This window comes from Nymphaea colorata, chromosome 1, assembly GCF_008831285.2.
Source record: "Nymphaea colorata isolate Beijing-Zhang1983 chromosome 1, ASM883128v2, whole genome shotgun sequence".
Lineage (NCBI taxonomy): Eukaryota > Viridiplantae > Streptophyta > Magnoliopsida > Nymphaeales > Nymphaeaceae > Nymphaea > Nymphaea colorata.
This window is the reverse complement of record NC_045138.2, coordinates 21947601-21962887: the sequence shown is the minus strand read 5'-3', so window position 1 is coordinate 21962887 and position 15287 is coordinate 21947601. Positions and strand designations below refer to the sequence as shown.

Below are 15287 nucleotides of genomic sequence, written 5' to 3'. Positions count from 1 at the left end.
TTATGACCTGTAACGTCTCACATATAAAATGAAAAATTAATGAGAAAGTGAAAAGACATATAAGATTTGCTATCTAACTTTTAAAAATCTGTACACATATATCTATGTATAAAACCCTCATAACCACTTGAGAAACACTAAATCAAAGAAGCCATGAAAAGAAGATCAACTTACTCGTAGATGTCGATGGATGTTCAACATGTATATGATCCTCTCCACCTAAAAATAGCGAATATTAATATATAAGGCACTATATGAGAAGCCTCCGGGAAAATTATGTACATTTTTCTCGTATATATCATCATTTGTATAAGCACACTCATGTTCAACTTATGAAAAGTAACAAAATACAAAGAATGTTAAGAAAGAACAATGAAAGTACCTCTTTGTATCAGTTTGCAACGTATGTCAAACGGCAATATATGGAGGGTTCATTCAGAAATGCAATAGAAGTATGTCTTTTATGAATTGTATAATATATGTTAAAAGGAAATATATAGAGGGTTCATTTTGAGCCTCTAAACATGCAAATATATTAGAAGTACGCATATTATGAAAGAATTCATTGAAAAATATCATATTTAAATCTTTTGAAAGTTTACCAAAGAATAACATCGAGAAAGTACCTCTTTACAATTGAATTATTTAAAATAAAAATAATGAAATGTGTCCTTCTTTCACGTTCCTCATTGTCATCTTGCTGGATGGCATCAGTCCCTCCTTCATTGCCTTCACAAGAAAATCAAAGAGCAACAATTAAGAACTGTATTGTATCGTTGGATTTCAATTACTGAAGACCATAAGTTAAGCAATCTTGGCTTCGTTCTTAAATAATTTGCTTTACATCTAAAAACTTGTGCACCAGGTTTGTAACAATCCCCATGGGATCTTGAATCAATTTTGAGGCGAATCAAACGTCTACGTTTCTCCTCCATTTCTTTTTTTGCTGAAGAAGGGCCTTGAATGCAAAAAGCATGAGAAACAGGTTGCGTAATAGCGTGTTTGGTTACATATGGTGAGAGGCATGAAAGTCTCATTTAATTACTAGAGAATAATAGATCAGGTAGCAAACGAGTCACCTTAATATTAATCCAAACCCCAATGTAACCTAACAACTTAAGGAACATATCAATCACAAGTGGCACTGATCAGAATGGGCAAATGCCAATGGAGCATGCGTGTTACACTGTTACTCGAGTTGAAGGGTATACGTTAAAACCAATGACGAGCCAAAGAAATTCTATATTAGGGCTGCACATGAGTCAAGTCGAGCCCACCAAGCTTGGCCAGCTCGAGCTCGGCTCTGCTCGGCTCAAAAACCACGAGTTCCTTATAGCAAGCTCGAGCTCAACTCGACTATACAAAATGAAGCTCGAACTCGACTGGTTTAACCCATTTAATTTGTTTAGGTGTTAATTCATGTCAGCATTAACTCATTTAACTTGTGTAAGCGTTCAATTTGTCTAACTTATAAAAATTTGTTTTTACCCTAAACGTTAAGTACCGGTTTTCAATTCCTGAAACTTGAACTTCACTCGTTTATCATTTCGAGCATCTTTGTAAGCTCGAACTCAGCTCATTTATAAAGTTGAGCACGAACCCAGCGCGGGGGAATAAATCCTCGGATTTTATCTCCCGTCCCGCCTATCCCGCGCGAGACAAGAGCGCAGATTTGTTTTTCTTCCCTGGGAAAAAGTCGGGCCTCGGAACTCGGAAGTTCTGAGCGCAGACCGATTTTCTGCTGGCTTAGGGCAGCAGCTCGCCCTCCGTTTCTCGCCTCTGTCCCTCCGTTCAATTCGTCGCCCTCTCCCTGTGCTCAACAAACGCCGGCCAACCCTACTGCTGAAGGCCACCCGCGCCGACATTGACAGGTGTCATCTCCCTCTCTCCCTTTTTCATTTCTCTCTTTCGAGTTTCCTCTTGCTGCTCACTCTCGATCTCCCCTTGCCAGCCACCTGCAGCCCGAAGCATCCCTCACCGGCCGAACGCAGCGCCGCATCTCTGAGGTTACTCCCGCTCTCTTTACGTCTCCTGCTCTGTCAATGTCACTCACCGAGAGCAGCTGCAACCGAAACGCTTTCTTCTAGCATCCTTCTGGAAGCCTCATTCAGTTCCTACTTCTCTTCCTAATCAAGAGAGTTCCAAACCGAAGGGGATCTAAGTAAAAGGATCCCATCGGTAGGATCGTTTTCTCCTAATTAATTATTTAACTGTCGTTAATTAATATGCATGTGCTTTGTCCCATCAATTTGTTGGCTATTTAATATCGGAAATACATTTCCCATCTTTCGAGTGAGACGATTTGGACACGTTCGCCAGTGACGAAAGATGCATAGATATTGACTTAGTTTTTTTGATAGTTTTGATTAGTGGTATGGTATTATATTTACATTATTTAGCAAACGGTTTTACTTTTTAACTTTTTACAAAAGTGTGGTAACTTTTTTGTCTGGCCAGATTTTGAATGTGGGTGTCGTATCCGTGTCATTGTATCATAAGATAATCTTACAATGTGCTTGCAATTTGCCATCTCTGCAGGGGAATCCCATTTCTAAAGGGATCTGGTTTCTCTCGCTCTCTCTCCTCCCCACCACCCTGAAACTTAGTTTGTTTGATTAACGGCTGTAAGTGGGGGTTGTCCTTTAATCTTGTACTCTCTCTTTTTCCTTCTCCACTTCCGGGCGGATTAACCAAGGTTCCAGGTTTTCATAAGTCGCTTCAAAATCTGAATATTTCCCCCGTTGGGTTGCTCATTTAGCAACAAGCTCCCCATCTTCCTTTCTTTCTTCTTGTGGTTCTTTGTAGTTGAAATGGCGAGTGCCTCTCACCTTTTCTCCCCTTCTTCAATGGGGATGTCTGGATCTGGTCGTTGTTGGGGGAGGAGGAGGAACAGACTTATTGGCCTCAGATGCAGCATGCTCGAGGAGCACTCCGCCGTGGGATCCTCATCTTCACCGAAGCCTCGTTTCCCAAGGTCTGTATGTTTTCTCTGGACTACTTTTTCAGCTGATGTTTTATGTGATGGTAACTGCGTTTGCGGTAATGGTAAGAAAGATTTTCATGTTGGGGCTTGTTCAAGTTCTTAATTTTCATGGAACAAAATATATATGCATTACTAAAAGTTTTTTTTCTTGTATGAAATCATTCTTGTTTGCAGTCTACGGAAAATTTCAATCCTTCACCGGGATATTGTCCTTTTAGTGTTATGGTTATTTCGTTGGATCGTTATAATATTATCCTTCTAGTGTTATGGTTGTTTTGTTGTTCTAGAATCAATCATTAATAATTCTTTTGTTGACCTTCTTCCATAAAGTTTTTTATAGTACTTGTTATGGCATTGCGGTACCAACTAAATATTTTCACTTAGATCGTTTGAGCTTTAAGTTTCGATAGTACAAGTCCAAGTGCGTTTGCTTGCTTCTCTGCTGCAGGGAAGCATTGCAGACCTGCAAGCTCTCTGTTTCAAGAGTAGATGGCGTAACTTAGTAGGACCTGCAAGCTATTTTTCTTTAAAAGCAAAAGTTATTTAAATGATTGTTAATTAATTTGCATGTGCTTTGTCAAGCCATCGGTCGGTGACCAATTAATAATAAGTATGCTTCCCTTCCGAGTGAGACCATTTGAACACACCCCCCCAATAACAAAAAAGATGCAAAGATGGCCATGGTATGTATAGCCTTTTGGACACCTGATGCACAAACTAGAAGGCATGTCCAGCTCTGGCTTGAAGGGGAACTTCAACACATTTTGAGCTTATGAATGGAAATGTTGGTGGATGTTATTAATCATGTACCTTGGCTATTTGATCGTATTTGTTCCAACTGCAGTAGGTTAATCTGCATCCTCATTTGGACGAACTGTTACATTTGATTTAAGAGCATCTAATCTGCACGACCTTAAGGTAGGAAGAGTCATAGATGAGGGTGGAGATAGTACCTATCAATTATATTTCAGCATTCTAATGATGCATTAGAAGGTCCAGCTCTACTCTTTAAATGAAGGGAATTCCCAACCTAACCATGTCAATTGTCAAACAGTTCATGGATACCTTGCATTTCTTATTTCTTTTTTCTGGGGCTCACCCGTTGGTGTCACATCCATCTTGATTTGAAATCTTATATGCGTGTGAAAATCTGACAGTAGATTCTGTCATGGGAAAATGTGTTATTATAAGTGTGATGCTTGGTTTTGTTAGTTCTGTTTTATCTTAAAATTTTTCTTTTGCTGGACAACAAGTACACGAGCTACTTGTTTGAGGAAGTGCAAATGCTGAGTTGTTGGGTTTGCATTTTATCTTACTTTATCCTCTTTCTTTTTGGAGGAGGGAAATAACCATCTTTGTCTATTTATTCTATAATATGGAAATGCAGAGTTGTAGGGAAGGGTTCTAAACTAATTGGCTGCGGTTCAGCTGTGCCTAAACTCAGCATTTCAAATGATGATCTTGCTGAAATTGTTGAAACATCAGATGAATGGATATCTGTTCGTACAGGAATTCGCAAACGGAGGATCCTTTCAGGTCACCTTTTCTCAAACTGGATGGTCCCTTTTTTGTTTTCTTGCATTTTTCAGTTATTGATGATTATGTTTCCTATTTTAGCAAAACCTATAACTAGATATATGGCATGTTTGAAGATTAATCTGAGTGTTATTCTAGTGCTTCTTTGTATAACGTCAAAACAAAAAGTTTACTAATTTAGACTTGGATAGGGGATGAGACATTGACGGACTTGGCAGCTGAGGCCGCAAGGAAAGCTCTTGACATGGCCAAAGTTGAAGCACTTGACGTGGACTTAATTTTGATGTGCACATCTACTCCTGATGATCTTTTTGGAACTGGCCCTCAGGTACATTTGACTGATTTCTGTTGCTGCTTTTGTTATCTTTGCTATACCTTGCAAATAAACAGATGTTTGATCAACATCTTGAAATGAAGAATAGTTCAGGAATAAAGAGTATGTAACACTTGATAATACATCGATAAGTCTATAATCACATGCAAAGGAATATGTGGGAAAGACGGAACCAGAAAAGGTTCGTTTCTTTTTTCTTTTTTCCTTTTTACATAAGGTCGGAAAAGTGCTTTGCTTGTAAGTTAGACTAAGTTAGTAACTGATTGTCCAGAATTTGCTGTAGGCAGCTTCTGATTTTTTCCTTTTAGGGCATCCCTTCTGAGATTGCATTCTATGTCTTCCTAACAATATTGCTATCATATATTCTACTTTTATATTTTCCCTTGTTATGGGAGGTCCAGTATCAGTGTTTATTCATCCAATGTCTCCTTGAATATTGTTCATAAATTTCGTATGGATTCTGCTGAGCTGCAAGGAGGGTTTAGAGACAAAGCACCTTTTGATTGTTGAGCAGTTATTTAGCTGCATAATCCACTAGTCATTGGTCAAGACTCATGACACTGAAGAAGGGAAGAATAAAAGAAATACCTATTTTGTAAAAGTGGTATGATTATGACATGAAGAAGTTTTTATCCACAATATGGACATTATTACAGACAAGTGTCAAAGTCCATGTTTTGGAAACTACTGTCTCAATATTAGCATCTGGAAGAAAGTGTAATATATCTGGGACAGTATCCATAATGTATCTAGGTAACATGACTAGATAAAAATATCAGCCATCTTCTTTGTCTTAAAAACTCTACTTAGATATGACTAACATTATCTTTTCATGGTCGGGAAATACTGAAGAAAGAAAATTTGGAAAAACGTAATTGTTGAGAGAGAGAATATTTGGCTGATTTAGAAGCAGTACTGTCAATTCAAACCAATCTTCTGAATGATTAGTCTTGAGGCTTGCTTGTCCTGCTGTGTGATATATGTTTACAAGGCCATCTTTAGCATCTACAAGGAATCTCATTCTTTGGGTGTCATCAGAAGATGCAAGCAAACTTGTGGTTTAGTGGAAATCCTCTGAAATTTAGCTGGTCAGCATCTGTGATTCAATGCGTTATCCATACATTCAGCATAATCAAAGTGTGTGTGGTCTCTGTCTTTGGAGAAGCAAATTAAGTCACATAGGTGCAAGCACCAAGTTGACTCGGGTGCGGGTGCGACCCGACATGGCACCCGACTCGGTTTGACTGAGTCGGGTGCTGCTCACCGCACTCTTGTTTTTTCTTTTTTTTTCTTCTCTTATCTTTTCCCCCATTTTATTTAATAAAACTTTGAATTTTGTATGAGATAAAGGTAATCTTGAAAAAAAAAAAAATTAACAATATGGACAAATAAAATTACTTATATAAGAGATTATATATATATGTGTGTGTGTGTGTGTGTGTGTGTGTGTTAGCCACTGCTAACACGAACCCGATAACACACGCACACCTTACCCTAATCCCTGATTAGGGTCTTCCCTTCTCAGAAGGTAAAAAGCACTCAATATTCTCTCTCCATTTCCACTAAGGTCCTTCGACCTTATTTATAAACACTATTGACATCAGCCCCATGAGGATCCGATCCATTTTATACCCAGTGCCTAACAATATTCCCCCCTTAAAAAAACACCTTGTCCTCAAGGTCTGGTTAGCTGAAAGAAATATCTGCTGGATGAGAAGTCTCCTATTGATGATGGATAGCTCTTCCGATCCATGAGATGTGAACTCAACCTTTACCATCTGATCTGGCCCCTGTGCTCTGCAATAAGCTTTATGCTTAATAGTTGCCTCAACAATCTTTACACTCGTACATAAGTTGGCCTCCTTGGCACATGAAGGATGAAAGGTAGTATTGCAGTCATCAAAACTACACATTATGCATACACCCTGTTTACTTCGGCATAAACAGCAAGTATGCAAATCTCTTTCTTTAGAAAAAGACTCCATTCCTTCGATTGGGTATATGGTTGTCCTCTCACATATGTTGATTCCAGCAACCACTCAGCACATGTAACGTGAACCCATTGTGCATTGGTAGTCTTCTGAAATGCACCACCTAGTCGTCCACAGAAGCTGCATTCAGTGTCAGGCTTCTCTTGGATATTCATGTGAACAGATCCTCTATACTGCCTACAAAAGTCTTTGCGAAGTCCACAACACCATGGTGCAACATGATTCTTAAGTATGTGATAGTAATCCATGTGATCAGCAACCTTGCGACTGGCACAAACTGAGACACGGCTTGACACTCTATCGTGTCTTCCACAAATACTACAGAACGGCTGGTTGTCTTTGCGAAATTCTGAGTGCTTGTCTGATGAAAACCTTGCGACGGCCAGTCTTGATAGACTTTCCTTTGCATGAGGAACCAACTGAGAGTAAGACCCTGCCTTTCCACTTGTAAATGTAACCCTTAAAGGACCCTGATGATGAATATTTTCGGCATGAACCTCTTCATGTGTATTCTTTCTCAAGGAAGAAAACCTTGAAGAAGCAGTGGTGTTTCCAGTATTAGCCTGATAGCCTCCATGCAGGCCTGATTGTCTTCATAATCTATATCCATTGACAAATGGCCAGGATGTGCCTGAGCAACAAAAGTTCCACCCGTGAGAAAAAAGGACCAACCAAAACTTGACAAATATTCTTCAAACATTTTCAAAAATGCCTCCACCTTCTCATCAAGCCGTCCAGGCTCCTTCACAGTGGACTCAGCAATAAACTGCAATCTTCGAATGCCATAGTTATACCTCTGCATTAGTATCGCGATGTAACTACGCTGCCCAACTGTATGAAGCTGATGGAATGCTGAGTGCTGTGCAGCGAGAACAAAGTGCTGAAGCTTAGTATGTAGTACCAAATCATCCGGATCAACCTGAACGTATTATAATAGTGCAGAATTCTCATTATCTTGGTTAATGCATTGGACGGGGTAGAAATGGCTTCTTGCAGTCTGAAGTTTGACAATTCTATTTGTCAAGAACTGTGAAGCAAACAAAGTCTTGCATATCTGTTCTGGAATATAAAACAATATCTTCTCAATATCAAGAAGCAAGGTCTCTGCTTCACTAGGCCCAATATTACGTGCAGCATGACACTCAAAAGATGTCTAGGAGAGCAAGAGTTGAGAAAATTTTGAGAAGCCTTCAGCTAGAAGATTTACTAGAGCCTCAAGTTTATCACTCCCAGGCCATGGGTTGTCCTCCAATATTAGGGAGGAATAGTACATCCCCCCTGAAGTTCTCATACTCCTTTACCATGCTTTCCTCAAGTACAGAATTTTTTTTAGTTTTACTTCAAATTGAGCAACCTTTTCATTTAGTTTCATTTTGTGGTTGCATCCAAACACAGTCAACTGGAACTCAAAATCAGATTGAGATATCTTGTACATCAAACCATCAAATCATAAGCATAATCATTCAAGTAATCCATCAATAAACGTGTGAAAATGTCAGTGACCACTTCTGCATCAGAAGAATTGCGTGACTCAGGACAGCTGAAATCTATCTTGACAAAAGCCTTTAGAATGCAGGCATCCGGCTTGTACCACAATCTTGAAAAAGAAGTTTTTCTTCACAAAAATGGATATTTGGCTTGTTGCACTTTTTGATTGCTAAATCAGTGGGAACAGATAAATTTGGTGCAAGCAAATGAGGTTCTTCATTAGGGAATGCATTTATCCATTTTTGTAACATGGCATCAGTTATTTTCTCAACAGAAAATTCAGTTTGGTACCACGACTCCACCATATCTGTCTGGCCTTTTAAAATTCTTTGATTCCCAAAAGATCCTGAGATTATTTGGAGTGAGATCCTTTAGTATCATGTAGATGGTGTCTGGACAGAACTTAGAAGGAAGAGATGATCCTACAAGGTAATCATGTGGTGGATGGAGCATAGCATCCGAGCATATCTCAGTGAATGTATGCTCAATGGTCGAACAAGCACTGTCGCCATGAAGCAATTTTGACAAAAGTCCCAAAACAGATTTGATGACAGGCGAACCACTCCGTTTTTCTGCAATCCAAACGCCTAATGTTCCCACTAGAGTGTTCCTCGTCTCTATTTCTAATTTCAACTCAACTTTCTCCTTGGTCTCGATTTCTAACTTCTAAGGCAGTTCTCTGAGCCGACAGCTACATCCTTCCAATCCATCATGCTTAACTGTCTTGCACACTGTGAACCCTCTCTCATTCCATCTTAGGAGTCCCAGTCTAGTTGAAGGCGATAAAACCTGAGCAAGTATGAGGAAGGGAAAATACACATACCTCAGATGGCCAACTTCATCTGCTGCTGGACTCTTACTTTCACCAATTTTTGGATCATCGGTAGTTATTCTGCTGCCTACAGCCAAGTCGACTAATTTTTGTTCTTTGTTCCGAGAATCCTTGCTTGCTCCTTTCATTGGAAAGATGGGCATCTTCAAAGAGTCGAAAAACACTTTTGTTTCTCCCCAATTGCTCATCTTTTTGATTGTTCCATCCGCTACTACCAATCTCTCCACGACTATGGTTTTGGGTGCAGAAACCCACACCCTTAGGCTGTCTCCAGAGTGTAGCCAAGGGGATTTTCCTGGCTGTAGTATGTGCCTTCTCCTCTTTCCTTGATGCCCGAATCCTACAGAAACTTCACTAGACTCAAACATACCTGGATCTGTAGGTGCTATTGATTTGAAGATGGTGCAGTCCTTGGCTGATCGAACCAACACGCCAACGTTGCCAATCTTGTTGACGATTGCTCTGCTCACCTGAGAGGCGGCATTGTGGAAGGTCTTCTTGCTCCTCCCTTGACTGTAATTTCTTTTCCGAGACGAGTTGACACTAATAGTGGCTCAGAGGTAGAAATGAAGCCGTTCTCCTCCTTATTGGAGATTCCAATAGTCTCCTGGAACATTGATGTTTTGTCGCCACTAACCTGAACTGTGGTTGGTGGTGGTAGGAGGCTAGACCCTACGACAGTGAATACACCCAATAAGTTTGCGGGTGGTTGCATCTCGGCCCTATCATCCTGGTGTTTTTCTTTGCCTTGTTGCTGCCAAGTTGTGAAGACGTCTTCAGGAGACACTAGAGTTTCCTTCAATCAAAACCCTCATCTGCCACTATTGGAGCAATATCATCTGCAACTTCTTGTCCACTTGGCCCAACTTCTGATTGATCCTTGCGAAGGTATTGTCCACCTGTTCCAATCGACCAGCCCTAATCCGCCGACCTGAACCCCTTCCATCGAGTTGCTCCACGGCTGCCATTGGGTCCCGAGTGGTGACTCTCTCTGCGGCCCTCTAGCTCTGATACCTTGTTAGCCACTGCTAACACGAACCCGATAATATACACACACCTTACCCTAATCCCCGATTAGGGTCTTCCCTTCCTAGAAGGTAAAAGCGTTCAGTATTCTCTCCTCCATTTCCACTAAGGTCCTTCGACCTTATTTATAAACACTATTGGATCAGCCCCATGAGGATCTGATCCATTTTATTCCAATCCATTTTATCCCCGGTGCCTAACAATATGCCATTGCCGCATCCGCACCCAATTTTTTTTGGAACTTGCCGCATCCGGCAGCCCGCACCCATGTGACATTAAGCAATTCACTTGGTTCATTATGGAGTCAACAAGCTGGATTATGCAAAATCTCCCACCGAACATGGAATCAACCTGTTATGACGAGGTGGTTCGGTGCTGACTTGTTTTGGCTGTCTCAAGGAAAATAATACAACTATGCAAGAAATTGGATAAGAACTGCATGATATTAAGTGGAATAACCAAGACTAGAGGTTAGGATAGGTGTGCTGCATGCTGGGATGCTGGTCCCTAAAATTAGATACTCTATTATAAATATATGTAGTTTGATTTTTTTGTACTTTTCGCATATGTCATTGTCCATTTCGTCTTATTCATTTTATTTGAAATGGTATAGGTAAGACTCCATCATTTTCCATTTAAATATTTGGCAATAGTTTAAACTGTAAAGGATAATCCATAATGTATACTCAAAATGTATTATAAGTCACTGCCAGGTCCAAAGAGAACTTGGTTGCAAGCACGCACTTGCCTTTGATATAACAGCTGCATGCAGTGGGTTCGTGTTGGGCCTTGTAACAGCAACCCGCTATATTAAAGGTACATTGTGTACTTAATACTTGGTTTATATGTTTCTTTGTCATAATTTGAAGTTTGAACTACTTTCAAATATCTTTTGTTGGATTAATCCTTGTGAAGTTTCAATGAGTAGGAGGTGGGTTTCAGAATGTTTTAGTAATTGGAGCAGATGCACTTTCCCGCTATGTGGATTGGAGTGATAGAGGTACCTGTATTCTTTTCGGTGATGCTGCAGGTGCTATGTTAGTGCAGGTATGATTGAGCGTCTTACTTTTTGATGGTTTTAGTTGGAAGATTGGATAGTTGTGCCAATATAAAGCAGACTGACTGGATTGCGACGTTCCAGTGGACTGGTTGGGTTGCTTGTCTTACAACATGTATAATCCTTTGAAGTGTATGGGAATGTTGCATGTCGTACTCTTCTACTCACAGTACACTGTCTTTGATTTTAACCTATTTTACATAAATTTGGATGTGTTCCTCAACTTGCACAGTCAATATTGCACCTGGACACCAAGGACATACTTCCTGCACATAGTCAAACTAGTCTTGGTTACATTCAACATTTCTTTTCTATTTTTGCTTCTAGAAACTTGATTGCTTATCTGGTATTCACTTGCTTAATTGCCTTATTTTTCTTCTAAAAGTTATCAACTGTATTATATTTCAATTTCAAGTTTGCTTTATGGCCTGATGTCCTTAACCATGATGACCTAGAAATGTCGTTCAAATGGATATTCATGTGAAATAACAGTCATATTCTAGTTTGTATGATTACATAATTCTAAATACAAAAAATGTTGTACCTACATATATTACATGTTTATGTCCTGGGCTTTATCATGTAGTACCAGATCCATCTGCATCTTGTCCCATTTTCTGTATCGTGTAACACGGCTTTTAAAATTTTAGGCAAGCCAAGAAGATGAGGATGGGTTGCTTGGATTTGATTTACGCACTGATGGTCAGGGGCACAGGTACTTTTTTCTATTGCCGATTCATATGCTTATGAAAACAATTTCTTCATGAAATTTTCTTCTGAGCAGGCATCTGCATGCTACCGTCAAGGCTGACAGTTCAAAGCAGAATGGGGCAGCATTTGTCCCACCTAAACCATCCTCCTATTCATGTATCCAGATGAATGGGAAAGAAGTTTTCCGTTTTGCTGTTCGTTGTGTACCAGAGGTGATAGAAGCAGCTCTCAGTGATGCTGGTCTCTCTTCAGCGGACCTGAACTGGTTATTGCTTCATCAGGTATTATATATCTCTGCAAAACATTCTAGTGAATCACATCTGTGAAATGTATCCAACAGGATATGTAAAAATTGCAGGCAAACCAAAGGATAATTGATGCTGTTGCAACGCGCTTGCAAATTCAAACGGGGAGGGTCTTATCAAATCTGTCCAACTATGGGAACACCAGTGCAGCTTCCATTCCTTTGGCCTTGGATGAAGCCATTCGTGGTGGACAGGTGCAGCAAGGGGATGTCATTGCTACTGCCGGCTTTGGAGCAGGGTTAACGTGGGGCGCTGCAATTGTGAAGTGGGGTTGAAATTCTGAAGACCATACTAGATATGCAGCGTCAAAATATTCATTAACCCTGTGAGGCATTTGGGTTATTCTTGTTGAATATTTTTGGGCTATACTAGGCGCTTTGGCAATTAATTCCTTATATTCATAAACATTGTATTTCTTTCTTTAATCACAGCTTTGAGCTGCTCATTTGTTTTCTGTCTTGGTAAAGAACCGCAGAAGTTCCCTTTGTATTATTTTATCAAGCTAATGGGTATCTGATGAAGTGCACTTCATTTTCTCTTGGGTCAAGTTGCTGCCTTTATATAAATCGCAGGTATTGGTGCCCAAGAAATGGGAAAATATCATCTTGTGCCGTATGCTTGTAACACCCATGAAGACGGCTGCATGTGGTTGGTAAGGCCCAATTTGATTATCAATGCTGACAAGCGACTAAAACTTATGTTCCCACTTCTCTTCATGTATCATTGATGTTTTTCTATTTTACTGGTAAGCTTGAGGTACAAGCTGTATGGGTGCTTGTTTATGTGAAAGTTTGTTAGCATGTGCCTAGAATGATCAACTTGTTCTAAAACAGAAAGCAAACCATGTTATCTGCAGGTTATCTTAAAGTAGATCTGCCATGTGTTAGTTCCGCAATAGATTTAAGATAAACAGTAGCCAATACTAGTGTGTGGTCCTTTGTGATATTTGATTTGATATATTCATAGCCGGTTGGGCAGGCGGTTGTGTAGAAGACGCGTTGCCAGTTTGATGCCTATGGGTACTACTCTCTTGGATTGTAAATGGTAGGATTGTGAGACTCTAGTTGATGGGTGTACCATACTTCACCCAAGTCTCAATGCAGCTCAGAGCCTGGAGGGCAGAGGCCTCTTCTTGGAGCAGTGAGTTGTTAATCTCTTGCTCACCTGGAAGATCACTATTCATTTACTCTTTTTTAAAAATATCAATGGTTTAAGTCTAACATCTATCAAGATAGTCAAAGACCATGCCTTTTGGTCTTAAATAGCCTATGTGGCCAGTTTTGGTAGATTTCTTAAAGATGCTAGGTTGTAAAGAAGACGTTTGGATTTGGCCTCCAAATCTATTTTTTGTGTAGTGGCCAGTGAAACGCATGGTCACTTACTTTTTGATTGTTCATTGTCTCATAAAATTTGGAAAAACATTTTATCTTGGTTTTAGATTTTGAAAATTCTTTTTTTTTTTTGAGCGGGGCCAGGGCTCATGCGGGCCACCCCTTGTCTGTCCCTGGATGAGTGTGGTGTTTATAGAGCTCACTTTCCGTTACATCAATGGTAGGAATGAAACTAGATTTTTTTTTTAATGGAGCACTAAATATATGATTAACAAATTGTCCTATATAACTAAGGCCAAGTTTTCAATTGATCATGGGCAAAATCTCGTGTGACTGTTCCATATAACTAGATCTAAATTCAACCAAGTTTCAACAGTGAATTAGTGTTATAAAAAGTGGGCTCCATAAGGCATACACCCCAGGGAGACCCTACCTGCCTCCACCCTTGATCAATGGCGGCGACGTTTCCTCATCAAACTTATGAACAGGAAGCAGATGCGGGCTATACTCAGAATTATTTGTATGCTTGTTATACAATTTTAAAATGTTGTTATGTTTATTTGCAGAGCAAATTTGAGATCAATTGTTCCATACATATCATATTTCTGTAGTTCTATTAACTTCTTACTTAAGTCAACAGATTAGATCGAGTCAGAACCGGATGAACTTGTGAAAAGATTAGTTAAGTGAATAAAAATTTTCATGAGTGCTAGAAAATTATGCAAGACTGGGGGTATTTGCAAACCATTCTGCTCATGTCTTTTTTTTCATTAACTTAGTATTTGATTTGATGGGTTTTAACTTACCGTTGTTTTTAATTAACCATAAAAAACTTGAGTGTAAATTTAACAATGTAAAATATGTACTTTTTAAAGCTTCATCCTGCTTCCTTTGAAAAGTGAGCCCTCATTCCAAAATAGAAGGTAATTTGGGTATTATGTGTGGATGTCAATCTATCTAGTTTGGATCAGATAACCAACCAAACCATTCCAAAAAAATTAAACATTCAGATAAAGAAATCGGATCATATTCATATTTTAAAAATAACAACTGATCGGATTCAGATTCAGATATGTATAAATATCCAATCATTTTCTAGTCGAATTTATTTTTAAACAACTATCTTATAAGTGATGCTCTCATATTTTGAAAATCTGCCAAACTTGGTTCAAAATTCGGATTTGGATATGTGAATGTGAAAATTGGATTCAGATTGTGAAGTTGGATTTCATATATGACTTTTCTTTATTAATATTTGAATTTGAATATATGAATATTTGAAAAGCGAATACAATTAAAGGCATATCCGATTTGAATTCGATGTTGACATTCCTAGTATTATGACATTCCGCCTATAATCATATGAAATGTTATACATTCATTGCAATCTGCCATCAGCTGATTATAATATTTCACATCACAAGTGAAATATCATAATAAAACAATCTATTCTCTCTAAAAGGTGGGTGCACTTATAATTTTTTTTTAAAGGGGCCATGATATCATTTTACGATCCGTTCAAAAACCTGATACTAAAAGTGGTCGTCGATTGTTCTGTCTAATACAGTGGGTAGAGCTAGGACTTTATTTTATTTTATTTATTTTTTTGGTTTTGAAGGGGCCGCCATATAATTTCAATTTTTTATAGGTGCCACTACTAAAATTTGACCCGTTCTAAAACCCGATCCTGAAA

The 15287-nt window shown here is 39.1% G+C and overlaps 1 protein-coding gene across 4 annotated transcripts; it reads left to right on the top strand.

Moving 5' to 3' along the window:
• Positions 1-1637: 1637 nt before the first annotated feature.
• Positions 1638-12799, top strand: LOC116253309 (3-oxoacyl-[acyl-carrier-protein] synthase III, chloroplastic). Of its 4 annotated transcripts, none has more exons than XM_031628093.2 (11): positions 1638-1871; positions 1952-2006; positions 2539-2624; positions 2806-2974; positions 4371-4519; positions 4711-4847; positions 10904-11006; positions 11119-11237; positions 11898-11962; positions 12032-12239; positions 12317-12799. In XM_031628093.2, the coding sequence occupies exons 4-11, from the start codon at positions 2811-2813 to the stop codon at positions 12536-12538; spliced, it is 1167 nt and encodes a 388-aa protein (XP_031483953.1). In that variant the 5' UTR covers positions 1638-1871; positions 1952-2006; positions 2539-2624; positions 2806-2810; the 3' UTR covers positions 12539-12799. The 4 variants fall into 4 exon arrangements, with proteins under 4 accessions (XP_031483953.1, XP_031483945.1, XP_049933771.1 ...); XM_031628085.2 differs by having other exon boundaries at positions 2539-2702; XM_050077814.1 differs by lacking the exons at positions 1638-1871; positions 1952-2006 and adding an exon at positions 2043-2178.
• The last annotated feature ends 2488 nt before the right edge of the window (positions 12800-15287 follow it).

Bases quoted from the DNA above. Each gene is read 5' to 3' on its own strand.
- LOC116253309 (XM_031628093.2), top strand. From the start codon at position 2,811: ATGGCGAGTGCCTCTCACCTTTTCTCCCCTTCTTCAATGGGGATGTCT. The intron at 4,520-4,710 runs GTCACCTTTTCT...AGACTTGGATAG, and splicing joins CAAACGGAGGATCCTTTCAG to GGGATGAGACATTGACGGAC. The intron at 11,007-11,118 runs GTACATTGTGTA...TTCAATGAGTAG, and splicing joins AGCAACCCGCTATATTAAAG to GAGGTGGGTTTCAGAATGTT.